General features: G+C 39.7%; 1 protein-coding gene across 7 annotated transcripts in view; it reads left to right on the top strand.

The window, feature by feature from the left end:
* Positions 1–26,965, top strand: part of FGFR3 (fibroblast growth factor receptor 3) — a 295,198-nt gene that overhangs the window by 161,674 nt on the left and 106,559 nt on the right. For all 7 annotated transcript variants that reach the window (XM_044062303.1, XM_044062298.1, XM_044062297.1 and 4 more), the window contains one exon: positions 7,498–7,667. In XM_044062303.1, the coding sequence (XP_043918238.1) occupies positions 7,498–7,667 (170 nt within the window). The remainder of the gene's footprint in view (positions 1–7,497; positions 7,668–26,965) is intronic.

The following is a 26,965-nucleotide window of genomic DNA, read 5'->3' as shown; positions in this document are numbered from 1 at the left end:
TGGGCTATTCAGTCTCTCCCAGTTCTAGAACCTTTGTAGATAGTCACTGGTGGATAATGGAGAAAATTGAAAGGGGCAATGGGTATCGGGGACATCTCATTTGAATGATGATAGATGGGAAGACTGTCTTAATGGTTCGTGAAAAGTCCATGCTGTACTTCTTTTTATTGATGTCAGTTTTGTAAACTCTTTCCTGATGGTTAATCATTTCAGCAGGGCTGCAAGTCTTCATTCCTACTTTTCAGAGGCAGGAGTTAGTTTTACTAACGTTGACCTGATGCCATACATGGAAAAACAGCATTTGAGAGAGTTTTAGAATTTGATGCACAGTCAGAAGGTGTGACCGCATGGGATGCAGGTGATGATATGGTACGTAATGGAGTGATTGCTGAGGAGAACAAACTTTCACATCTTAAAAGTTGTTTGGTTTGATACAGCAGTTAGGTTTTTCAAAAGTTGAGTCAAAAGGTCAAAAGGTACTGAAAAAACACAACATTGAGTACAACTCTAATTTGGTGTACATGACTTCATAATATTTCCACCTTCTGTATTTTTCCTATTAAAACTTGCATCTGTTAATAGTTAGACCAGTTGTACAGGGGTAGGGTACCTCCCTGCCTGCCTGCCTGCCACCCTGGCAACCCGAGACTGATCAGCAACATGGGAAGCTGCAAGGTTGGCTGGGGAAGGCAAGCTGATTAACCAGTGCCTAACTTGCCTGTCTTGAGAGGAGTGCATGAATTTTGCAGTACAGTGCTATTCTTTAGCACAAAGTGGACATCAGTGCACCATAGACGGGTGTATTCATGGCTTGCCTTTACATCATTTAATCCCCCTCTACTCAGGAAAGCTTAAGGTGTATATAAAAAAAAATCCTTCCATTCATGAGTGGATGGCAAAGGGCTGAGGATGAAACTCCTCACCCCCACCCTGAAGATGGTATAAATGCTTTGCAAGCTCTAACCAGGTTAGCGGCCTTGGTCCAGAGGGACAGCCATTCAGCCAGAGTCGGGGGAGGGGGTACTGATCCCTGCAGGTTGTCATCCAGGTCAGATAGACAGAAAAAATGAATGGAACCATAGCCATTTGGCTCCTTACCACAATTTGACTCCTTACCACACTGCTTCTATTTAATTAAAGCTCAACATAAACTCCATTGGGGAGACACCCCCCCACCCCTGCCACTTCCACTGCCATCACCACCATTATTTACATGGCATTTAGTATATAAAATCTGTGGCATTTTCATGAGAGTGGAAAATATTAAGCTTACCTGCTGCATGCCACGTTTCCTTTGTCTGGACTAGAACTGGGCTCCACAGAGTGAGCTACTTGTACTTCACATCCCAGTCCCATCAAATGTCCATGCTGTCTACCAACATTTCTGTACTGTGGTACACATTTTTCTTTGTGTTTATTCAGTACCTTCAGAAGACTAGCTGCAGTGCTTTTTGTGATGTTTTATGCAGCTGTATTTCTGTTGCTGTTTGTTAACAGGTGTAGATTTTACAGACTACTAGAGAAAGGAGGAAAAGATCATTTGTTTGCTGCATCAGTTCATTTTTCATTTTTTGTTTTTTGAAGATGGACACGTAACTGAACCAAGGAACACAGTTTAGCACACATGCTGAGAAACCTCGCATTACTTTTAATACCTTCTATAAGTATGTAATGGAAGGAAAGTACAGTTGTCATCACTACCACACATTTATATTGTACAGTTGCACAAGTCCTGAATATTATGAAACTTGGTTCTTTTATGCTATTCTCAGAATCGTTGAGGTGTTTAAGCCATACTCTGAATCGACTTGACCACTGTTGTGTGTAAGTCTTGCTTTTGCTGACTGTAACACAAAAACAAATCTCTGTATTCTCAAGTCTCCTCTTTACATTCTGTCCCTACTGGCTTTTATTTGCTGCCTTCAAAGAACACATGCAGTCTCTAATTAAATCTGGCTGTGTGCTCACAGGCGTCGTATGAGTAAATTACATAATTATGACTTGATTGTACTGTCTGCTGCAAAACTTTAGGATGAAACTCAGCTACAAAAGTTTCAAGTTATTTGGTATTCTTGCTAAATACTAACATTATAGAATTCAGTTACTGCAAAAAAGCAAGAATTTCAGTGTATATTTCTAAAATGTATTTTCCAATTTTATGTACATGATCTAAAATTCATAGGTATTTTAAAAGTTGTCATTTGCTTTCCATTTTATTTGATTGCTTTTTCATTTTCTTGTGGCCCAGAAAGATTTTGCTTCTTAGGCGGGCATACCAATTATGGTATGTAATGTAGGACTGTTTCAAGAGCAGAGTGCATCCTGCAAAATTCTTCCTGTAATGACAGCATTATTATGACATCACAGCTGGCCTAGAAAAGCATATGTCACTCTCAATAAAAATGAAAAAAAAGAAAAGAATCATTAGGAGACTGAGCCTGACAGTGGGAAAAAAAATGAGAGAGCAGGTGCCTCATGTCATCCACCTTCCTGCCAAATTTTCCATTCTGCGGTCTGTGTCCTAAGAGTAAAAAGTTTAATGTCATATTATTTCCCTTCTCTTTTAGTAACACCACCTGTCATGACTTTTAGAGGTCGGTAACAGATCCATATCATCCTTTCGCCTATAATTGTGATTGCCATTATTTGACAGGTACATCTCAGAGTCCAGTATTTAAAAGTCTTGATGGTGGTAGTTTAAAGCTGTTAGCAAAGCATCATTTTCTGGGAGGCACACTTGAGAGGTTTGCTCAGACTTTTGCCATTTCTGATCTGTCTGCAGAGCATTTGTGCCACAGTTTACTGGATTCTGCCAGGTCATTTACCTGTGATGTTTCTTCATACATTAATGAGGTGGCGAATGACTCTGCATTAAATTAGGTTCACTGGCTTGTGATTCTGTCAGAGTGCATGTGAGAGTGCTTCTCAAGTTTCTGGAGTTAACAGTAATCATTTCTTACAGATGTTCTAAACAAGAAATGTTTACTTTTTTCCGTGTGTGTGTGTGTGTGTGTGTGTGTGTGTGTGTGTGTGTGTGTGTGTATATATATATATATATATATATATATATATATAGTGGATTTTAAGTTGTAAAAGACTAAAAATTTTATGTTGCAGATTTATTTGCCATTTAAATTATACCACAGACCTGTAGTTAACCCAAGATATGCTGGATGTGGGTTCTATTCTTACAGCAGGTGCTTGGAGTAATAGTCCAACATGGGCCCTGTAGTCCAGGATGGGAGGAGGATTCCATAAGTCTTAGTTTACATCATTCCCATAAGATGTTTCACTGAACTCCCTTTTGGCTGAATTGTTGATAACTGGAGTGGATTGAAAAGGTTGTCCAATAGCACTTATTACAAAAAAAAGGCAAATATTCTTCCACTATGGCTGTAACATGACCTTTGAAGTCAGGCTATGTAACAGACCATTCCCAGAATAGCAGCTTTATTGTCTTGATGTTGTGTTTACCAAACCATAAGACAGACTGTTGCAGTAATAGTAATTATACATAAAACAGGTTGCCACCAGAAAAAAATTGGGGTGGCATGAAATATTTGTTGATATAATTATTATTTAAAAGACAGCAGTGTTGGACTGACCCAGACGTGTACATTTTCTGAACTGAAGCCAGAATAATACCTGCTGTTATTTTTTCCCTGTGCTCTAAGTAACAGAGTAGGTGGAGTTAGTACTTTGTTTCAGTAAATAAAACATTGGCTTATTTCCATGTTATGTTTTCTACTGAGTTCTTTGCACACAGTCAGGAAGTTATTCCACAAGACAAATCAGTGTAGCTTAAGGTTGTGGAAGCTGTAAGTGAACACTCCACACTGACAAGCTCTCATGTGGTGTGTGCTTTTCCCCCTCTTATCCCTGGCTTATTAACTTCCATTGTTCTGCCGTCCTCTGGTCAGCCATGCATGCTTCACTGTTCACCCTGCTTGTCCCAGCAGCACAGATATCTGAGCTGCCATGTGGAACTTCTTTGAGCTAGTGTGTACCCTTCTGATGTTCCTTTGGGTGAGTATGCCATGTAAACGGTGTGGAATTGGGGTCAGGGGACTGTGCGTAAGTCACTTATTCTTCCACTGATATTCAACCAGATTTTGCTATTTTTAGAAGGTGATTTGCAGAGGAGACACATGGAAGCAATAAAGTAATCTTCTGAAAAAGTTTTCATCTATTTGCACTATGTACATTTCTCTGTCTCTTGGTTCTGTATTTGCATGTTGAGAAACATTTCCTAGTTTTGCATCATAAAATTCCCAGTTCCACAATGAAATTGATTAGTATGCGATCATTATTAATATTTTTTCATAAGTAATGTTGCATCATGTTGTTCCACCAGTAACTTGTTCTGTATATGCAAAGCAGCAATTTAAACGTATTGTGAGCTTCCTAGGTAAAGTTGTTAGGAACTATTTCACCTTTTGTTTGCTTATGCCACATTGGAAGAGGCAACGTTCCATATACTTAAACTGAAGTTAAAAGCTATGCATGTATGTGGGATGAAAAGCTGGAGTGACAGTGTCTAATGTATCACCTACACAGAATAGTTGTGATGTCAGCATTGCAGACCTCATTGTTATTGCTGTCAAGAATGGGTGGGGCTATCTACTTGCTCTAAGTCAGAGGTTTTTTCCTAAACAGTCTTCTTCTTCTTCTTTCGGCTTTTCCTGGTTAGGGGTCGCCTGTCCGCTCATGATTGGCAGTGGAGTTTTACGGAGTCAAGTTGCCAGCCCGGCGCCCAACCTTCCACAGAAGGCACACACACGCAGTCATGCCTAGGGCCAATTTAGAGTGTCCAATCCACCTACAGCATGTCTTTGGGATGTGGGAGGAAACCAGAGCACCCAGAGGAAACCCACGTGACCACAGGGAGGACATGCAGACTCTGCACAGAAGGCACCCCAGCCGAGGATCGAACCGGAGAGCTTGTTATTAAATCATGAGGAGTAGCTATACTGTTAGATGGTGGCTTAGCATAGTATCTGATTTTTAGGGGTACCCTGTTAAGAGTGGAACAGTTTGTTTTAAGATCAGGATTTAAGAATGGGTTGCAGAGTGTGTTTACTTTTGGAGTGCCATGCTTTGAATTGTTGTGTCAAGTTCAAAGGTTCAAAGATTAGTACTAGGCAAACTGCCCTTGAGGGCCATTTTAAGCCTAGCCAACTGCCCCATATGAGAATCAAACCCTGCATCTTGTATCTGTAAGGTAAACCCAGATTTTCTACACTAGAGAAATACAGATTAGAACTGTTATAAAACGACTTGTGTAGCATTGCTGCACTGATAGACCACATCATAACACTTCATGATTTCATCTGTTCTGTATAATATTGGAGTACGAACCTTACTTTTAGATATGTTTCTCCGAGATACAGGATTTGAGTGACAATGATACTTGGAACCCCGGTTTTGTACCCTTTCATCCTACCAGGAAATATCCATTTGGTTGAATTACTCAGTTAATAAAAAGTCTTATTTATGAGGACATAGTCTTGTATGTATATGCCTGTAATATACAATCATACATACTTGCATGCATTAAAAGTGCTAGAAATAAACAGCCGTTAGATAACAGCAGTGCCTTGTAGGTTTACTATCGTTGGATGATTACTAATGAGACACTTGTTTAATTCTTGGTGTTACTCTGATAAGGCATTTGTTTTGTCATTTTAGTATACTTTAGTTGTTTGCAATACTCTTGTTTTTATTTGCACTTGCTCTTTTGTATTATATCCAGTATATAAATTGTTTTAATTGTTTATGGTCTGCATTTTTTGTATTCATTCATACTGGGTTAGTATTGGACAGCTTTCTCATGTTTCACTTTCACTGGCTTTTCCCCAACATGTGAGCCTTCACAGTAATCATTGTGTAAAATAAATACATTACAGATCGGTATTTGAAACAAAATACACGATAAAGCAATGTACAGTAATAAGGTGATCCCTATGGCACAGGCATTAAAACTTGCAGGTGCAGGGTATGTCAACTTCCTACTAATGACCCAAGCTTGAAATAAGTGCAGGTTACTGTAAGCGCAGGTTACTGTAAGAGTGGGTTACTGTAAGCGCAGGTTACTGAGGAGAGGTAGTGCCGCTTACTTGTTAATGGGCAGCTGTCATTAGTGGGGTTTTACCAAATGCCAAAGCTGAAGGCTTATGAAGTTACATCATACTTGAGATGACATACGTTTCCTCTGAAAATGCCCGTGTAAGATTCCATTGTGCCATATGTGAGCTTCTTCACACAGCCGTCCAGTTGCATGGAGTAGTGGCTGGGGATAGTCCAGAATGTCAAGAGAATAAAGGAAGTAGAATTGGGGTATATAAAGATCATCCAGAAAGCCCTAAATCTTCTACCATTCAGCAATTATCAGAGCTGCTATTGTGTGTGTGTGTGTGTGTGTGTGTGTGTGTGTGTGTGTGTGTGTGTGTGTGTGTGTGTGTGTGTGTGTGCATGCAGACCATATTTGTAGCATTTAATATTCAAAATATAGAATGGTACTTGAACACAAAGTTCTATGCTGCTACCCCTATCATCTTTTCATTCAGACTGTGCAACAGTGTGGAGGAACTCAAAGCATATGATTCACATAAAGGAACTGTGTACATGGCCAAGGCACCAGATTCCTTAAAGAAATGTGCACATATGCGATATCACCGTCTTTAAGAATAAAAGAAATATCTCTCTACATGTGCATGTCTGTGTGTAATGTATATATATATATATATATATATATATATATATATATATATATATATATATATTTTTTTTATGTATTTAGGTACTATCTATTGCACCATTAACATGACAGCCTTCATGATGTATTGTAAAATAGTACATTTACAATCTGAGGGTCAGGAAGAGGAAACATGCATGCATGATTTTTAAATACTTGGAGTCCTGGGAGTCTGTCTAAACCTCTTTTAATTTCCTAATCCTCTGCGGACAGGGGACATGCTGTATGGCTTTCTTTAGACAGCATACCATTATGTCTTTTCTATCTTCTTACTATAATAGATGTTTTCTGAATCAGCTGTTTGAAGCATATGTTGAATGTACCAGCTATTAGTTTTGTTGTATAACTGTTTGCATTGTTTACATTTAGTGTTTTATGCCAATTGATCTAACTAAAGTCATATCTGAAGAGTATTGTGGGGGATGAACACACAGTAGGTAATGAAAAAGAAGCAAACTTAGCATAGCTTCCCTTGAGGTTTTAGCTTTCTTTAAAGACCCACAATTTATCTTTCTGCCTGAATTTATGTAAGTGCTTTGCAAGACAGGTTACTGTGAACAGATAGAACTTTGTATGTTTGTTCGTTTGTTTGTTAAAGAGGTAAGTCCACCAAAGTTAAGTCCCTTTATTACAGGTGAGCTGAGGGTAGATTGTCTAGGGGGAAAGAATCTATATGAAATAACAAAAGACTCTGCTGCTCCTATACAGAAATATATCGCATTTTGTTCTTTATTGCTCTACAGTGGCGCCATATTGGACACGACCTGACCGAATGGAAAAAAAGCTGCTTGCACTTCCTGCTGCTAACACAGTGCGCTTCCGATGCCCAGCTGCTGGGAATCCATTGCCAGCAATCCACTGGCTTAAAAATGGCAAGGAATTCAAAGGTGAACATCGAATTGGGGGTATTAAGGTAAGACAGCACACCCACACTTTAAACTTAGGAATCAGTGTTTGTTCCCTTGCTACAGCTACAACAACTAACAGTCTACATCAGTGAGGTAGGAAGTGTAGTCTGCTGCCGTGTGCACAACCTAGATGAAAAAGACGGACAGTAAGCAGTAATGAGAGAGCAGTGAATAGAAGACTGATGCAGAGCAAGTAACTGCTCAAAATAAATAGTTTCTGTGGGCTGATGGAACAGTGAACCATCACTTTAGTGAATGTTGCTAAGGCTGCATATCGTGCAATTAAAGAGAAAAAAGCTGCAAAAGAAGGTGCAGTGAAATTGACATGGTTGACTGGGTTTGGGGATGTTGTGTTGGGCCTGGTGTAACAAATTTCATCAAAACACTGTGAAGGAATTTCAGCTAAATACTGCTTACGACCATTTAAGACATTCAGTAGTAGTATATACACAGGATTAGAACAATCTTAGCATTCGTTACTTAGCTACCTAGGACTACCTACAGACTGCACGTACAGGAGCTGCACGACAGCCATTAGATGACCATTATACACCAACCTATCTACACCAGATTGCAGTTCGTCAGATTTGCGTTTTGTTGCATTTTGCCCACTGAGGTTTTGGCCTCTAGTCTTCTTTTCTTTTTTTCTTGTATGAATCCGTTCAGTAACTCCTCCAGCTCAACTTTACTGGTTAATCTGTTTCAAACCAGGGGCCTCTTTATTACACCACCACCAATGTTTCCTCCCCCCCCCCCTTTTTGTTCTGTTAACTGTTGTCTGTGCTTATTCTTTAGTCTTCATATTCTGTAACATGTCTGCTGTTGAGTGATGTGTACAGTAGTATAAATCCTCACAAAAGTCACAAACAAGCACGTTAGTGATGAAAACCAAGAACTCAACGTTAAGAGTATTCTATATTGCTGCATCATACACTCATCAAAAGCTTCTCCATCCTCTTCAGGGCATATGTTCTTCATGTTTCACTGTTCTAGTCATCACATTTGGGGTTATTCCTGCCAGGGTAGCCCTCGGCCGGCTGGAATACCAGAGGCTTAGTATTTCTGCGTCAGTTGCTTTTGCTTGAAGACTGACGTCAGGTCGTCAGTAGTATAAAGTAAGGCAGCCGATGCCATATCAGTCTTTCTTGCCATGGAGCCCAAAGTAGAAGCAGTTTGCACAAGTGCTGGTCGGCCACTACCTGAGTTTTGTCTGAATTGAAGCTGAAGTCTTCTAAAGCTAAGTACCCTGTTGGGGATCTTTTTTTCTTGCACAAACCAATGTCAGAAAAAGTTAATAATTGTCACGCCTGTGGAAAAGAAATACCACACCAAGATTTCCACTCTTACTGCATCACTTGTTTAGGCCCAGACCACGATATCCCTCGTTGTCGCTTCTGTGCTTTGTTCAATGCCAGAATTATCCATCATCAGGCCCTTATTATAGCCAGATATTTTTGCTTACAGTCCTAGAACTCAGATATAGCTTCAGCAAGCCATCCAACAGCAGATCTTCTGAAAAAAAAGTAAAGATAAAGACAGAGACAGACTGCACAGGTCCAAACCTATCGATGATGCTTCCGTTTTGCTGGTCATCAGTTCTCCAGTACTCAGTGAGGTGCTTTTGCAGCCCCTGATACCCACTTCTTTTGATTCGCAGGCCGCTACCAAGACCCTTTCGGAGTCCAGAATGCCGCAGAACTCTACTTCGACTAAGGATCCTGCAGTCGTATCAACCTTGGATGGGTCTGGAGCCACTAAGCAGGCACCGGCTTCCAAGGAAGTCCTTTGCACTACCGAATCTTGATACAAACCGACATCTTCTTTCACGACTACCGTACTTTCTAAAACTACTGAGTTTCTTTGGCCCAGGGTACGAACCACACCCAAGAAACCGATGACCCACTCTCAGGCACCTGCTACCTTGCCTCAGTCTCAAATGCTTAAAATGGCAGAAGACCTTATCATGCTAATCAGGGGAAGCCAAGCTACCCCCTCCAAAAGGAAAAGAGATCTGTACCCTATAGTTTTGTCTGAACAAGAGTCAGATGAATCTGATTCATCTGAATATGAAGACTTGCAACCCCCTCTCCACTTATGAGGATTCTGATGCAGAGGATTTCATTCCTTCAGCCTCTCCCCTGGAGGATTTTTCCTTTGGGGAAACCCTGCATGCCTTAAGGGAGCATTTCCAATGGGAGAGTCAGGACTAACCTCAGTCTAAAAAGGGACTCGTGGAATTCCTAGATCTTCCACAACACAGACCCTTAGCCACCCCCCCAGTCCTGGATCTTGTGGAGGATGTTTTCCTCGACTCCAGCTTGACTCCTGATGCCCTTCCTCCTGCTCCTAGAAAACCAGACAGATAGTACAAAGTCCCTGACTCACACAAATATCTTTTTAGAAACCCTACAGCTGACCCTAAGGTCATTTCTCAAGAGCCAAAAGGGATTACAGCAACTTCGGCTAAGAATCCCAACCCCTCAGACAGGGATTCCCAGTCAGTGGGCAGATGGGGTAAAAAAGTATACACCTCAGCTCTTCTTGCTATCAGGGCACTAAATTTTCCATTCCATATGCTGAAATATCAGCAACATACCCTGGAACTCCTAAAACAAAAAATGTCTTCTTTCCACAATGACTCACCTCCTCTACCCCCTCCCTCTGCCCACCTTCACTTACCCCTAGGAGGAAAACTCTCCTTTCACTCAAGCATCTGGACCACCATTACCAAGAACCAATGGGTTCTGAAAATCATGTCTCAGGGATACATATTTTCCTTCCACGCCCTTCCAACCCCAAAAGGGTTCCCAGATCTACCACCAAATCAGTGGGCAGAGGCTCAAAAGCAAATCCTTTCCATGCTCTCTATGAGGGCAATAGAGCACATTTCTGCAGAACAGATAGGCCAAGGTTTCTACTCCAGACTATTTCTGGTGCCCAAAAAAAGAGGGCACCTGGCACTCTATCCTCGATCTATCCATTCTAAACACCTTCCTGGTGATCCCAAAATTCAAAATGCTCACCCTCCAGCTACTGCTATCCATGATCTCCAAGGACCCTTGACTTGCCACCCTAGATCTAAAAGAGGCCTACCTCCACATTCCTATCAGGGAATCATGCAGGAAATATCTCCACTTCAGGGCAGGATCTCAACACTTTCAGTTCTCTGCACTTCCCTTTGGCTTATCTACTGCTCCCAGAGTTTTCACAAAATGTTTATCTCCGGCCATTGCCTTCTGCAGACAAAGAAATATTCAGATTTGCCCTTACTTAGAATGCCTTATTCAGGCAGACAGCCAGGAAAAGCTGCTCAAGCACCTGGCCTTTGTAAAGACCCTTCTAACCTCCCTAGGGTAAACAGTCAATGAAAAGAAATCCAAACAGGTGCCCACACAAAGGATAATTTTCCTGGGAGGAAGTCTGGACACAGTATCCCAGATGGCATTCCTTACTCCAGAGACACAAATTTCCCTGACAAGCTACTTCTCTCAACTAGCCAGCAGGCCCCAACTAACTGCAAGGAAGATCCTACAACTCTGGGTTCATGGCATCTTGCATACTACTCATTCCATATGCCAGACTGCATATGAGGAAACTTCAGTGATACCTAAAGAACCTTTGGTGCCAAAACTCTCAACACCTGGAAACTCTTCTACCTCTAATTCCTTGCCTCAGAAAAGATTTTCTTTGGTGGGCAATAGCATGCTCCCACAACAAGGCAATGCCTTTCTCCCCACCCCCGCCATCCAGACCCTTACCACAGATGCATCAGACTATGCTTGGGGGTGCACACCTGGATGGGAGGTGCATACAGGGCCAATGGAGCCCACAGCAAATCCCTCTGCACAACAATCAAAAAGAGATGATGGCTGTACAGCACGCCTTGATAGCTTTCAAGCCCCCTTCTCTCTCCAGGGGCACTCCTGATCAAAAAATATAACACCACTGTGATGTGGTACATCAACAAGCAGGGAGGGACTCACTCCTACCCTCTATGCAGGCTGGCCATGACCCTACCTTAGCTGACTGGGTTGTCCAACTTACATGTAATGGTTTCAGTTAGAGGCAAAGTTGACTTTTGAGTGTACTGTAATGTTTTCAGTTGTTGTAAAGGACGTTTTTTTGTTTTACATATCTGATTTAATGGATGTTTAATATTGTAAGTGGCAGGATCCCTTATATATCATATATGGGTCTACTTCAATAGACTGAAATACCACTTACCCGAAACCCATATAACTGAGACGAAAAGGCCGACAGCATGAGAACACCGATGTCCCTGAACACAGACTTACCACTCTAGGTAAGTAAATGCTTGGCCATCTTTAAAAGCAAACAAAACTGAATGAATCAAGCCCACCAATGTGGGGGGGAGGGCTTCGCTTTCCACACACCCCCAACTAAATATACCAACTCCGAGATCGCACTACCGCAGGCATAGGGGCAAGGTTTGACAGGATGGCCAAGCATTTACTTACCTGAAGTGGTGAGTCCAGTGTTCCGGGGTGTCACTGTTCTCGTGCTGTTGGCCTTCAGTTATCTGAATTTTGAGTAAGTGGTATTTCAGTCCACTGAAGTAGACCCATGTATATGTCTGTGTGTGTGTGTGTATATATATATATATATATATATATATATATATATATATATATATATATATCTATATATATTCACAAGATCGAATGGATGGAAGCTCGAAATTCATAATCTCGAGACCAGAATCTCGAACTTCCATTCACTCTAAATTGTGAATGGGAGTCTTAGGTTTAAAAAAATAAAAAGTTAACTTACCTTATTGCAGGGGGCCAGGTCCCTTGTACCCTAGCAGTTTAAATGTGAATGTTCCATGACCACACTATAGCAGAGGAATGGAAAATCTTCTGTTTTGCACTTACGCGTATAGCGCGGAATGGGAAATTTCCCTTTCCTTCACTATAGTGCGATCTCAGAGTAGGTATATTTAAGTAGGGGGGGTGTGGGGGGTGCAGGGGGCAAAGCCCCCCCCCTGAGAAAACATTTGAAAGGTATTACTTTTTTTTTTGTCCCTTTCATATGTTCGAGTTTCTCTAAATTCGAGATTCTGGTTTTGAGTTTATGACTTTCGAGTTTAGAGAAACTCGATCATATGAAGGGGAACCATATATATATGTGTGTGTGTGTGTGTGTGTGTGTGTATATATATATATATATATATATATATATATATATATATATATGTATGTATATATATATATATATATATATGCGTATCCTTCTGTTTGTCGAAAGCACAGTTCATCGAGAAGCAGAAGGTCGAACCCACTTAAGAGAAAGGGCACTACATCGGAAGTGTACTTTCACAAAAGACGATTCGCTGAAGCACATTACAGTGGAGATAAGGAAATATGTCCTTTTCCCCACTGTAGTGGGATCTCGCTGTTAGTATATTTAAGTATGGGGTGTGGGGGTGGAGTGTTTACAGTAGTTTTTTATTTTTTTTTTCTGATTCGGTGAATCGGCTTTCACGAAAGTGCACTTTTGATGTAGTGCACTTTCACAGAAGTGGGATTTTACTTTTCTTTTTCGACACTGTGAAATTTCGATAAAGAAAAGTAGACATATATATATATATATATATATATATATATATATATATATATGTTTCATTATTGAATAGTGGATTTTGTCCACTGGTTGCTCTGGTTCAGCGTCAATTGGTGTTATTATAAAAGCATGAGTATTCTGGGGTCACTTTAATCCCACTCTTTGGCACTAAGAGAATGCTTGTTTCAATTTGTTAAGAAACTTTTACATTATTTTAAAATTTAAAGTATTTTTTGGTGCCTGCTGGCAGACAGTAGGATTTTGTCTGTAGGGGACATCAACACTATTAATAGAATAAGTGCAAAGAAGGCTCTGGATTGGTTCATGATGGCAGGTGCACTTTAGTATATAACCTTGTCAAGAGCTGCATTTTTCCAGGAAGGACAGTCCATTCATACTGAAAGTTAAATGCTGGACTAACAAATATTTCAGTTGTTCACAAATGTTGAGTAATTCAGATGTCATACTGGGTTTTCTGGGCTGTTTGTGGTGATGCTGGGTGAGAGAAACACAAGGAAATGCAAGCACTAAGAAAATTGGTGTAGGAGGTGTTTGTGTGTGTGTGTGTAGGTGTGTGTGTGTGTGTGTGTGTGTGTGTGTGTGTGTGTGTGTGTGTGTGTGTGTGTGTGTGTGTGTGTGTTGTGTGTGTGTGTTTACAGATGGGCGAGTTACAAAAATGTAGTTGATATGGTATGACAGGTATGAAGAAATGGAAATATAAAAAGTAAAATCAAAGTTCTGAAAACCACAGGAGGCAAGGAAATATGCGACCATGTAGAAGCCCAAGGTAGGTTTAGGTACTTAGCTGTACCATAATCACAGGAAGGTCTATGTCCAAGATCCATCATCTCCATCCTAATCACAGGAAAGTGTATGTCCAAGGTCCATCATCTCCACCCTAATCAAAGGAAGGCCTATGTCCAAGGTCCATCAGCTCTACCATAATCACAGGAAGGTTACTGTCCAGGGTCCATCAGATCCACACTAATCACAGGAAGGTCTGTATCCAAGGCTCATCATCTCGACCCTAAGCACATGAAGGTCTATGTCCATGGTCCACCTGATCCTCATAAAGCTTTCCATTAGAATTACAAGTTTATACGTGCGATTGCATTCTATGATCTGTGACCTATTCACAAATTACCACATAGGTGGCAATCCATTAAGTATGGAAGAAGTAATTAGGGATTTGGGGACCCAAGTAGATAGTAATCTCTCCTTTGACAATCACGTTGCCAAAGTGGTTAGAAAGACCTTCTATATAGCCCACCTTATCACAAAAGGGTTCACATCTAGATCAAGAGATATCATTGTGCCCCTCTAGTCATCACTCATCACTCATCAGGCCCATAATTGAATACAATGCCCCATTTGGGATGTACCTTACCCGACACCTGCAGCAACTGGAAAGACCCCAGAAGTACCTCACCAAGAGGATCAAGGGACTCAAACAGATGCCCTACACAGTTCGGCTAAAGAAACTCCAGCTCTTCTCAGTTGCTTACTGCCTACTTAGAGGCGATCTATGCCTGACGTATAAAGCCATGTACAACCCAGAATTAATGGACATGCTCCACCTCAGGAAATCCAAATCCCTTAGAGCTACACGCTCCAGGGACTTAAACGTCAGCACAGAAATCAATAGGACATACTGGAGGGACAGATTCATATCCCAGAGGCTCCCCTCACTCTGGAACAAAATCCCAACCCATGTTAGGCAGAGCCCCTCACTGACCCTCTTCAAGAGAAATCTTGACGAGTGGATGGGAGATCGTAAGTTTACCCCTGGGATCTCTTCTGTGTCCCTGCTTGACAGAGGCACAGTAAACTAACCTTAAAAGGGCTAATTTCTGTGACCTACTATACAGAGGCACAGTCAGCTAATCTAAAAGGGTGGTGAAAGCTAAACACATTCTGGCCAGGCTTATAAATGCCCTAGGACAGAAAGCCTAGTATCAGCCTATGAACCTATGAACCTATAAAGTAATACTTCTTTAAATCAGTTTTCAACCTGCCATCATTTAGCTGCCATATATGTCTAGTTTGGTTCCTGTACAATTTGTGTTCCATTAGCTCCCTGTCTTGTTTCTTTAGTAATTCCATCCTCCCTGCTTGAGTCTTGACACTTTGATTTATCCTTGTCAGGTACTCCCTAACTTTGATATCTAATTTGTGCTTGTAGGCACAGCTTTGAAAATTGAGGTCTACTGTATGAAAATCATACCTGGGATATAGACATAATAAAGTACACTGTACTTAAAAGGGCAGTGTACTTAATGTAGAGCAGGAAGAAATATTTATGAAATGGAAACATAAACACTACAGAGATAATGCTGAAAAGCAGGAGCACTTTGAGCTGTGAGTAATAAAACCTGTTAATGTGGGGTATTCGAAGAGTGGGTTAAAAATCATATGTTGGATGTTTGCAGAGGGATGCAGAAGAAAGGTGTGCTGGAATTATGAAAAGATATAGCTAGGAAACCCATGTTAGAAATGTGAGTGAAAAGGGATGAATAAAGCATAATGCATTGGGAGTATACACAGAGATGCGAAGAAAGAGCCCAAGTATGAGGAAAGGTGAAGAGGAAGTTATTGAACTAAGTGATGAGACTGGTAAGAAAATTGCATTAGAAATATAGCAAGAGCCAACAAAAATAATAAATCAGCCATACAGGGAAGTGGCTGATGGTAATGCGATGGATGTATGATGAAAGATAAACAAAAAGACTATTGGGAAGGTACAAGGAGAGCTGGGTAAGATACATTTCGAGGAGAGCTGGGTAAGAAAGATTTATTGAAAGACTGAGAACAGATGGTTATAAAGTTCATGTCTGAACTGCGACACAAGAAGGATTAAAAGAAAAGATGGGTTAGAAGAATTTGCTGGAAGTAAGGTGAGGGGGTAAATAAGTATGTTAAAAGCAAGTAGAGAAATGGCTTAGAAGAACAGACTGAAAGTAATGAAAACAAAAGATGTACATTAATGGACACAGGTGGGGGAATGTCAGTATATTAATATACACAGCTGGGGGAATCTAAGTACATTAATAGACACAGGTAGGGGAAGGTCAGTACATTAATATACACAAGTAGGGGAATGTCAGTACATTCATATACACAGGTAGGGGAATGTCAGTACATTCATATACACAGGTAGGGGAATGTCAGTACATTAATATACACAAGTAGGGGAATGTCAGTACATTCATATACACAGGTAGGGGAATGTCAGTACATTAATATACACAAGTAGGGGAATGTCAGTACATTCATATACACAGGTAGGGGAATACCAGTACATTAATGGACAGAGGTGGGGGAATGTCAGTACACTAATAGACACAGGTGGGGGAATGTCAGTACATTAATATACACAGGTAGGGGAATGCTAGGACATTAATATACAAAGGTAGGGGAATGCCAGTGCATTCATACACACAGGTATGGTAATGTCAGTAGATTAATATACACAGGAAGGGAAATGTCAGTACATTAATAGACACAAGTGGGGCAATGTCAGTACATTAATAGACATATGTGGGGAAATGTCAGTACATTCATATACACAGGTGTGGGAATGTCAGTACATTAATGTACGCAGGTGGGGAAATGTCAGTACATTAAGATACAAAGGTGGGAGAATGTCAGTACATTAATATACACAGGCGGGAGAATGTCAGTACATTAATATACACAGGTGATGGAATGACAGTACATTAATATACACAGGTGGGGGAATGACAGTACATTAATAGACACAAGTGGAGGAATGTCAGTACATTAATATACACAGGTGGAGGAATGTCAGTACATTAATATACACAGGAGGGGGAATGTCAGTACATTAATACACACAGGCGGGAGAATGTCAGTACATTAATATACACAGGTGATGGAATGACAGTACATTAATATACACAGATAGAGAAATGTCAGTGCATTAATGGACACAGGTTGGGGAATGTCAGTATATTAATATACACAGGCGGGGGAATGTCAGTACATTAATATACACAGGTGGGGGAATGTCAGTACATTAATATACACAGGTAGGGGAATGTCAGTACATTAATATACAAAGGTGGGGTAATGTCAGTACATTACTATACAAAGGTAGGGGAATGTCAGTGCATTAATATACACAGGAGGGGGAATGTCAGTACATTAATATACACAAGTGGGGTAATGTCAGTACATTAATATGCACAGATAGGGAAATGTCAGTACATTAATAGACACACGTGGGGGAATGTCAGTACATTAATATACACAGGGGAGAATGTCAGTACTTTAATATACACAGGTGGGGGAATGTCAGTACATTAATATACACAGGTGGTGCAATATCAGGTCATTAATATACGAAGTGGGGCAATGTCAGTACATTAATATACACAGGTAGGGGAATGTCAGTACATTAATATAGACAAGTGGGGGAATGTCAGTACGTTAATATACACAGGCAGGGGAATGTCAGTACATTAATATACACAGGTAGGGGAATATCAGTATGTTAATATACACAGGCGGGGGAATGTCAGTTTGTTAATATACACAGGTAGGGGAATGTCAGTACATTAAAAGACACAGGTAGGGGAATGTCAGTTCATTAATATTCACAGGTAGAGGAATGTCAGTACATTAATGGACACAGGTAGAGGAATGTCAGTACATTAATATACACAGGTAGGGAAATGTCAGCACATTAATGGACACAGGTAGGGGGAATGTCAGTACATTACTATGCACAAGTAGGTGAATGTCAGTACATTAATATGCACAGGTAGGGGAATGTCAGTACATTAATATACACAGGTGGGGGAATGTCAGTAAATTATTATACACAGGCGGAGGAATGTCAGTACATTAATAGACACAGGTGGGGGAATGTCATTACATTAATAGATTCAGGTAGGGGAAAGTCAGTACATTCATAGACACATGTAGGGGAATGTCAGTACATTAATATACACAGGTGGAGGAATGTCAGTACATTAATGGACACAGGTGGAGGAATGTCAGTACTTTAATATACACAGGTGGAGGAATGTCAGTACATTAATGGACACAGGTGGAGGAATGTCATTACATTAATATACACAGGTGGAGGAATGTCATTACATTAATATACACAGGTGGGGGAATGTCAGTACATTCATATACACAGATGGGGGAATGTCAGTACATTAATAGAGACATGTAGGGGAATGTCAGTACATTAACAGACACAGGTAGTGTAATGTCAGCACATTGATATACACAGGTGGGGGAATGATAGTACATTAATAGACACATATAGGAGAATGTCAGTACATTAATGGACACAGGTGGAGGAATGTCAGTACATTAATATACACAGGTGGGGGAATGTCAGTATATTAATGGACACAGGTGGAGGAATGTCAGTACATTAATATACACAGGTAAGGAATGTCAGTACATTAATGGACACAGGTAAGGAATGTCAGTACATTAATATACACAGGTGGAGGAATGTCAGTACATTAATGGAAACAGGTGTAGGAATGTCAGTACATTAATATACACAGGTAAGGAATGTCAGTACATTAATATACACAGGTGGGGAAATGTCAGTACATTAATAGACACATGTAGGGGAATGTCAATACATTAATAGACACAGGTAGGGGAATGTCAGCACATTAATATACAAAGATAGGGGAATGTCAGTATAGTAATATACAAAGGTGGGGGGATGTCAGTCCATTAGTATGCACAGGTAGGGGAACGTCATTACATTAACATACACAGGTGGGGGAATTTCAGTGCATTAATATACACAGGTAGGGGAATGTCAGTACATTAATATACACAGGTGGTGGAATGTGAGTACATTAATAGGCACAGGTGGGGGAATGTCAGTACATTAATATACACAGGTGGGGCAATGTCATGTCATTAATATACACAAGTGGGGCAATGTCAGTATATTAATATATGCAGGTAGGGAATGTCAGTACATTAATATACACAGGTAGGGGAATGTCAGTACATTATGATACACAGGTAGTGGAATGTCAATACATTAACAGACACAGGTGGGGGAATGTCAGTACTTTAATAAACACGTGTAGTGGAATGTCAGTATATCAATATATGCAGGTGGGGGAATGTCAGTATATAATTATACAAAGGTGGGGGAATGTCAGTACATTAATATACTTAGGTGGGGGAATGTCATTACATTAATATACACAGGTGGGAGGAATGTCAGTACATTAATATACACAGGTGGGGGAATGTCAGTATATTAATAACACAGGTGGGGGTTTGTCAGTACATTAATAGACACATGTAGGGAAATGTCCATACATTTATATACATAGGTGGGGAAATGTCATACATTAATATACACAGGTGGGGCAATGTCAGTGCATTAATATACACAGGTGGGGCAATGTCACTACATTAATATACACAGGTACAAGAATGTCAGTACATTAATATGATTGGTAGGAGAATGTCAGTACATTAATATAGACAGGTGGAGAAATGTCATTACACTGATATACACAGGTAGAGAAATGTCAGTACATTAATGTATACAGGTGGGGGAACGTCAGTACCGTAATATACTCAGATGGGGGAATGTCAGTACATTTATATACATAGGTGGGGGAATGTCAGTACATTAACATATACAGGTAGGGGAATGTCAGTACTTTAGTATTCACAGGTAGGGGAATGTCAGTACATTAATATACACAGATAGGAAAATGTCAGTACAATAATGGACACAGGTGGGGGAATGTCAGTACATAAATAGACAAAGGTGGGGGAATGTCAGTACATTAATGTACACATTTAGGGAATGTCAGTACATTAATAGACACAGGTGGGAGAATGTCAGTACATTAATGGACACAGGTGGGGGAATGTCAGTACATTAATGTACACATTTAAGGGAATATCAGTACATTAATGTACACATTTAGGGGAATGTCAGTACACTAATAGACACAGGTGGGGGAAGTCAGTACATTAATAGACACAGGTGGAGGAATCTCAGTACATTAATGTACACAGGTAGGGGAATGTCAGTACATTAATATACACAGGTGGGAGAATGTCAGTACTTTAATATACACAAGTAGGTGAATGTCAGTACATAGGTGGGGGAAAGTCAGTGTATTAATATACACAGGTAGGGGAATGTCAGTACATAAATATACACAGGTAGGGGAATACCAGTACATTAATATACACAGGTAGGGGAATGACAGTATATTAATATACAAAGGTGGGGAATGTCAGTACATTAATATACACAGGTGATGGAATGTTAGTACATTAATAGACACAGGTAGGGGAATGTCAGTACATTAATATACACTGGTAGGGGAATGTCAGTACATTAATATACACAAGTGGGGGAATGTCAGTACATTAATATACACAGCTAGGGGAATGTCAGGACATTCATATACACAGATAGGTTAATGTCAGTACATTAATATGCACAGGTGGGGGAATGTCAGTGAATTAAAATACACAGGTATGGGAATGTCAGTACATTAATATATACAGGTAGGGGAATGTCAGTACATTAATATACACACCTAGGGGAATGTCAGTATATCAATATATGCAGGTGGGGGAATGTCAGTACATTAATATACAAAGGTGGGGGATGTCAGTATGTTAATATACTTAAATTGGGGAATATCAGTACATTAATATACACAGGTGGGGGAATGTCAATACATTAATATACACAGGTAGAGGAATGTCAGTACATTAATAACACAGGTGGGGTTTTTGTCAGTTCATTAATAGGCACAGGTAGGGGAATGTCAGTACATTAATAGACATAGGTAGGGCAATGTCCATACATTAATATACACAGGTGGGGAATATCATATATTAATATACACAGGTGGGGCAATGTCAGTGCATTAATATACACAGGTGGGGCAATGTCAGTACATTAATATACACAGGTAGGGGAATGTCAGTGCATTAATATGACACAGGTAGGGGAATGTCAGTGCATTAATATAGACAGGTTGGGAAATGTCAGTACATTGATATACACAGGTAGAGAAATGTCAGTACATTAATGGATACAGGTGCGGGAATGTCAGTACCTTAATATACACAGATGGGGGAATGTCAGTACATTAATATACACAGGTGGGGGAATGTCAGTACATTAACATACACAGGTAGGGGAATGTCAGTACTTTAATATACACATTTAGGGGAATGTCAGTGCGTTAATATACACAGGTGGGGGAATGTCAGTACATTAACATACACAGGTAGGGGAATGTCAGTACTTTAATATACACATTTAGGGGAATGTCAGTACATTAATATACATAGATAGGAAAATGTCAGTACATTAATGGACACAGGTGTGAGAATGTCAGTACATTAATAGACAATGGTGGGGGAATGTCAGTACATTAATGTACACATTTAGGGGAATGTCAGTACATTAATAGACACAGGTGGGGGAATGTCAGTACATTAATGTACACATTTAGGGGAATGTCAGTACATTAATAGACACAGGTGGGGGAATGTCAGTACATTAATGTACACAGGCAGGTGAATGTCAGTACATTAATATGCACAGGTAGGGGAATGTCAGTGCATTAATATACACAGGTGGGTGAATGTCAGTAAATTAATATACACAGGTGGAGGAATGTCAGTACATTAATAGACACAGGTGGAGGAATGTTGGTACATTAATATACACAGGTAAGGAAATGTCAGTACATTAATATACACAGCAAAGGAAATGTCAGTACATTAATATACACTGGTGGGGGAATGTCAGTATATTAATGTACACAGGTAGGAGAATGTCAGCACATTAATATACACAGGTAGGGGAATGTCAGTATATTAATATACAAAGATGGGGAATGTCAGTACATTAATATACACAGGTGAGGGAATGTCAGTACATTAATAGACACAGGTAGGGGAATGTCAGTACATTAGTATACACTGGTAGGAGAATGTCAGTACGTTAATATACACAGGCGGGGAATGTCAGTACATTAGTATACACAGGCGGGGAATGTCAGTACATTAATATACAAAGGTAGGGTAATGTCAGTACATTAATATACATAGGTAGGGGAATGTCACTACATTAATTTACACAAGTGGGGGAATATCAGCACATTAATATACACAGGTAGCGAAATTTCAGTACATTAATGGTCACAGGTTGGGGAATGTCAGTACATTAATATACACAGGTAGGGAAATGTCAGTACATTAATGGACACAGGTGGGTGAATGTCAGTACATTAATATACACAAGTGGGGGAATGTCAGTACATTAATATACACAGCTAGGGGAATGTCAGGACATTCATATACACAGATAGGGTAATGTCAGTACATTAATATGCACAGGTAGGAGAATGTCAGTGAATTAAAATACACAGGTATGGGAATGTCAGTACATTAATATACACAGGTAGGGGAATGTCAGTACATTAATATACACAGGTAGCGGAATGTCACTACATTAATATACACAGGTAGTGGAATGTCAGTATATCAATATATGCAGGTGGGGGAATGTCAGTACATTAATATACACAGGTGGGGGAATGTCAATACATTAATATACACAGGTAGAGGAATGTCAGTACATTAATAACACAGGAGGGGTTTTGTCAGTTCATTAATAGACACAGGTAGGGGAATGTCAGTACATTAATAGACATAGGTAGGGCAATGTCCATACATTAATATACATAGGTGGGGGAATGTCATACATTAATATACACAGGTGGGGCAATGTCAGTGCATTAATGTACACAGCTAGGGGAATGTCAGTACATTAATATGACACAGGTAGGGGAATGTCAGTTCATTAATATAGACAGGTTGGGAAATGTCAGTACATTGATATACACAGGTAGAGAAATGTCAGTACATTAATGGATACAGGTGGGGGAATGTCAGTACGTTGATATACACAGATGGGGGAATGTCAGTACATTAATATACACAGGTGGGGGAATATCAGTACATTAACATACACAGGTAGGGGAATGTCAGTACTTTAATATACACATTTAGGGGAATGTCAGTACATTAATATACACAGATAGCAAAATGTCAGTACATTAATGGACACAGGTGTGGGAATGTCAGTACATTAATAGACAAAGGTGGGGGAATGTCAGTACATTAATATACACATTTAGGGAATGTCAGTACATTAATAGACAAAGGTGGGGTAATGTCAGTACATTAATGTACACATTTAGGGAATGTCAGTACATTAATAGACACAGGTGGGAGAATGTCAGTACATTAATGGACACAGGTGGGGGAATGTCAGTACATTAATAGACACAGGTGGGGGAAGTCAGTACATTAATAGACACAGGTGGGGGAATCTCAGTACATTAATGTACACAGGTAGGGGAATGTCAGTACATTAATATACACAGGTGGGGGAATGTCATTACATTAATATACACAAGTAGGTGAATGTCAGTACATTAATATGCACAGGTGAGGGAATATCAGTACATTATTTTATTTTATTTTATTTTATTTTACATTTGTTGACCGGGCTAGTCCAGCTGGATTAATGTCCATTTTCAGTGGAGGCCCGGGGAGAAAAGCTCCAGAGGATTGAAACAGTTATTGGGAATACAATTGTATTATAGAAAGGGAAAAAGTGTAAGTACAAATATTAAATATCTTCACTAATTCAGTGAGGTCATAGGTTAGAACTAGCAAACAATATAATAAGGTATCAAATCTAAACAAAAAATTTTTTTTTTTTTTGAGTAATATTTACAACAAAGGGATAATAACTCAGTTGGAGTAAAAGATGAAAAGCAAGTGGTTGAAAAAGTTTATAACAAATATGAGGGTGTGTACAGGCTAGTCTGGGTTGGTACAAGAGCAAAGCCAGAATTTATTAAGGTGTATGAAAAGTTGTTTCTTGAATAGTTGGAGAGTAGGCAAAGAGGACAAAGTGGATGGAAGATTGTTCCATATTTTGCCTATTGAGTTAGAGAAAAGGGAATTGCCTGCTGAATTCATAATTTTGGTATTATTAACAAGTGATTTATCAGAGGAGCGTAGTTGTTTCAGGTTGATATAAGGAGTCAGGAGGTTGGAAAGAGCTGGTGTTTTAGAAGATTGGTGTAGAATTTTGTATGCTATTAAGAGTTGTTGAAAAATGAGCTTGTTAGGGAGTTCCAGCCAGTGTAGTTGTTTTAGGTTTATACAGTGATGTGTTCTGAATTGGGAGGAGGTGGCAAAGTGGGCGATATTGTGGTAAGATGTAATAAGTTTCTTAAGGTTACTTTTGGATAGATTAGTGTAAATAGATGAAGCATACAGAAGGGTAGAGAGAAGGTGTGTTTGGGCTAAGGTTATCCTAGCTTCAGGTGTGAGGAAGGACTTTATTCTGTATAGGGATCCAATCTTTTTATTAACAGCTTTTATTGTAGTGTTGATATGGCAATCATAGTTGAGATTATTATCGATAATAACACCAAGAAGTTTGGTTGAGGAGTCAGGAGAGATTACTGTGTTGTCAGTTGAAGTAATACAGAAGTTTGTCAAAGTAGTTTTATGGGTGGGTGGGAAGAGTAATAATTTAGTTTTTTTGGGGTTAAGGAGTAGACAGCGGTTGGAGAACCACTGTTCAACAGTTGAGAAGGCTGATTGTGATTGAAACTGGAGTTCAGTTTGAGAAGAGGCAGTACAGATTATTGTGGAGTCATCTGCATATTGTATGCAGGTAGTATTAGGAAGAGATGATTGAAGGTCATTAATAAAGATAGAAAGAGAAGAGGGCCTAGGATAGACCCTTGAGGTACTCCTAAAGATATAGGAAGGAGAGTAGAGAGAATTTTTCCAGAGTACAGCTTGCTGACGATTTGCAAGATAGGAAGAAAACCAGGTAAGGGAAGAAGGCTCCAAGGCCAGAGATTTTAGAGTGTACAAGAGAAGTGTGTGATTAACCATGTCAAAGGCTTTTGAAAGGTCTATGAAAAGTGAGGATGTAAGTTTATTATTGTTGCGGTTTAAGTTAATAGTGTTGGTGAAGGAGAGAAGAGCTGTAGTAGTACTATGATCAGGTCTAAAACCATGTTGTGTGTCAGCCAGAAGGCCATTCTTGAGGAGGTGGTTGAGCAGTTGTTTATGTATGCATTTTTCTGTGATTTTAGCTAAGGGGGATAAAAGAGCTATGGGACGATAGTTGGAGTAGTCGTAAGATTTGCCTCCTTTATGGAGGGGTATGATATGAGATATTTTCCAGATTGCTGGGAAAATACCTTCTTTTATTGATCTGTTTATTAAGATAGAGACAGGGTAGGCAATGGCCTTTGCTGATAGTTGCAGGAACTCGGCAGGAAGTTTGTCTGCAGAAGGGGTAGTTGGTTTGAGTTCTTGAATGAGAGATTGTATATAAGAGGTAGATACAGGTTGTAGGTGAAGGGGAGGAATAGTATTTATGAAGGTATTTGGAGATAGTTGAGAAGTATCAGGAGATAGTTTGTTGGCTAGAGTTTGTATAGAATTAGTAAAGAAGGAATTAAAGTTATTAGCTGTTATTGTGGGATTGTCAGGGTCAGAATCCTGAGGGTTTGGTGTAATTATTTGGCCTGGGGTCAGGAGACTATTAATACTCGACCAGAATTTTTTAGGTTCATTTTTGGTGGTTTTTTGAAGTTGAAAGTAATAGTTCTTTTTGTCTGTTAGGATGGCTTTTTTAGTACTATTTCTAAGCTCTCTAAACTTTTGGTGGTCTATTTGACTTTTGGTGGAACGCCACTTATGCCAAGATTTATTTCTGAGGGTGATTTTATGTTTTGTATCTGAGGTTAGCCAGAGAGCAGTTTTAGTTTTAGTTCTAATGGTTCGACTTGGGGCGTGTTGATTAAGTATTGCTAGGAAGGTTGAGTTGAAGTGTTCAACAGCTTTGTTGAGTGGGAGATGTTTTAGAGGGTCCCAATGACATAGGAATAGTTCAGCTTGAAACTGATCAGGGTTAAAATGTTTTTTTGAGTGAAGAGTTCTAAAAGTTGTAGGTAAGGTTAGGTTTGTTTTGTTTCTAATGATAAAGGTAAGTGAGTGGTCACTAAGGTTGTCAGGAAGGATGCCTGTTTGGTAGGTTTGCTGGGGAGTATTGGTCAGAATCCAGTCTAAGGTAGTAGCTTTATTGTTTGTTTTATTGATTCTAGTGGGGCTATTGATAAGTTGTTTGAAGCCTGAGAGGCTGATATGAGAGGTAGGGTTAGTGTTATTACAGGTGTGCCAATCTATATTAAAGTCACCTAGGACTAGAGTTTCCTGTGGGAGTTTGATAGTAAGTTGGTAGAGTATATCTTCAAGGGTGTTGATGTTGTTTCCTGGGGGGAGATATGCACAGATGATGTTAATGGCTTTATTGGTATTGAGTTGTATTTTAGAGCAAATAACTTCCGCACAAGGATTTGTAGTAAGAGTAAGGTCTTGAGGAATCAATTTTAGATTTGCTTTATGCAGGATGGCTACCCCACCTCCTTTCTTGTTAGTGCGATCAAGTCTAGTAATGCTATAACCAGGTGGGGTAATTTCTGTGTCTTTAATTGAGGGTTTTAACCAAGTTTCAGATAGGCATAAAATATCAAACTGTTCAGTTTCAAGAAGGGCATGGAGTTGATCAATTTTGTTACAGATACTACGTATATTAAGATGGGCAATGTACAAAGAG

The sequence above is a fragment of the Protopterus annectens genome, chromosome 2.part1 (genome assembly GCF_019279795.1).
Source record: "Protopterus annectens isolate FY-2018-M chromosome 2.part1, PAN1.0, whole genome shotgun sequence".
NCBI lineage: Eukaryota > Metazoa > Chordata > Ceratodontiformes > Protopteridae > Protopterus > Protopterus annectens.
Note: the sequence above shows the minus strand (reverse complement) of the source record. Positions and strands in the feature narration are given on the sequence as shown.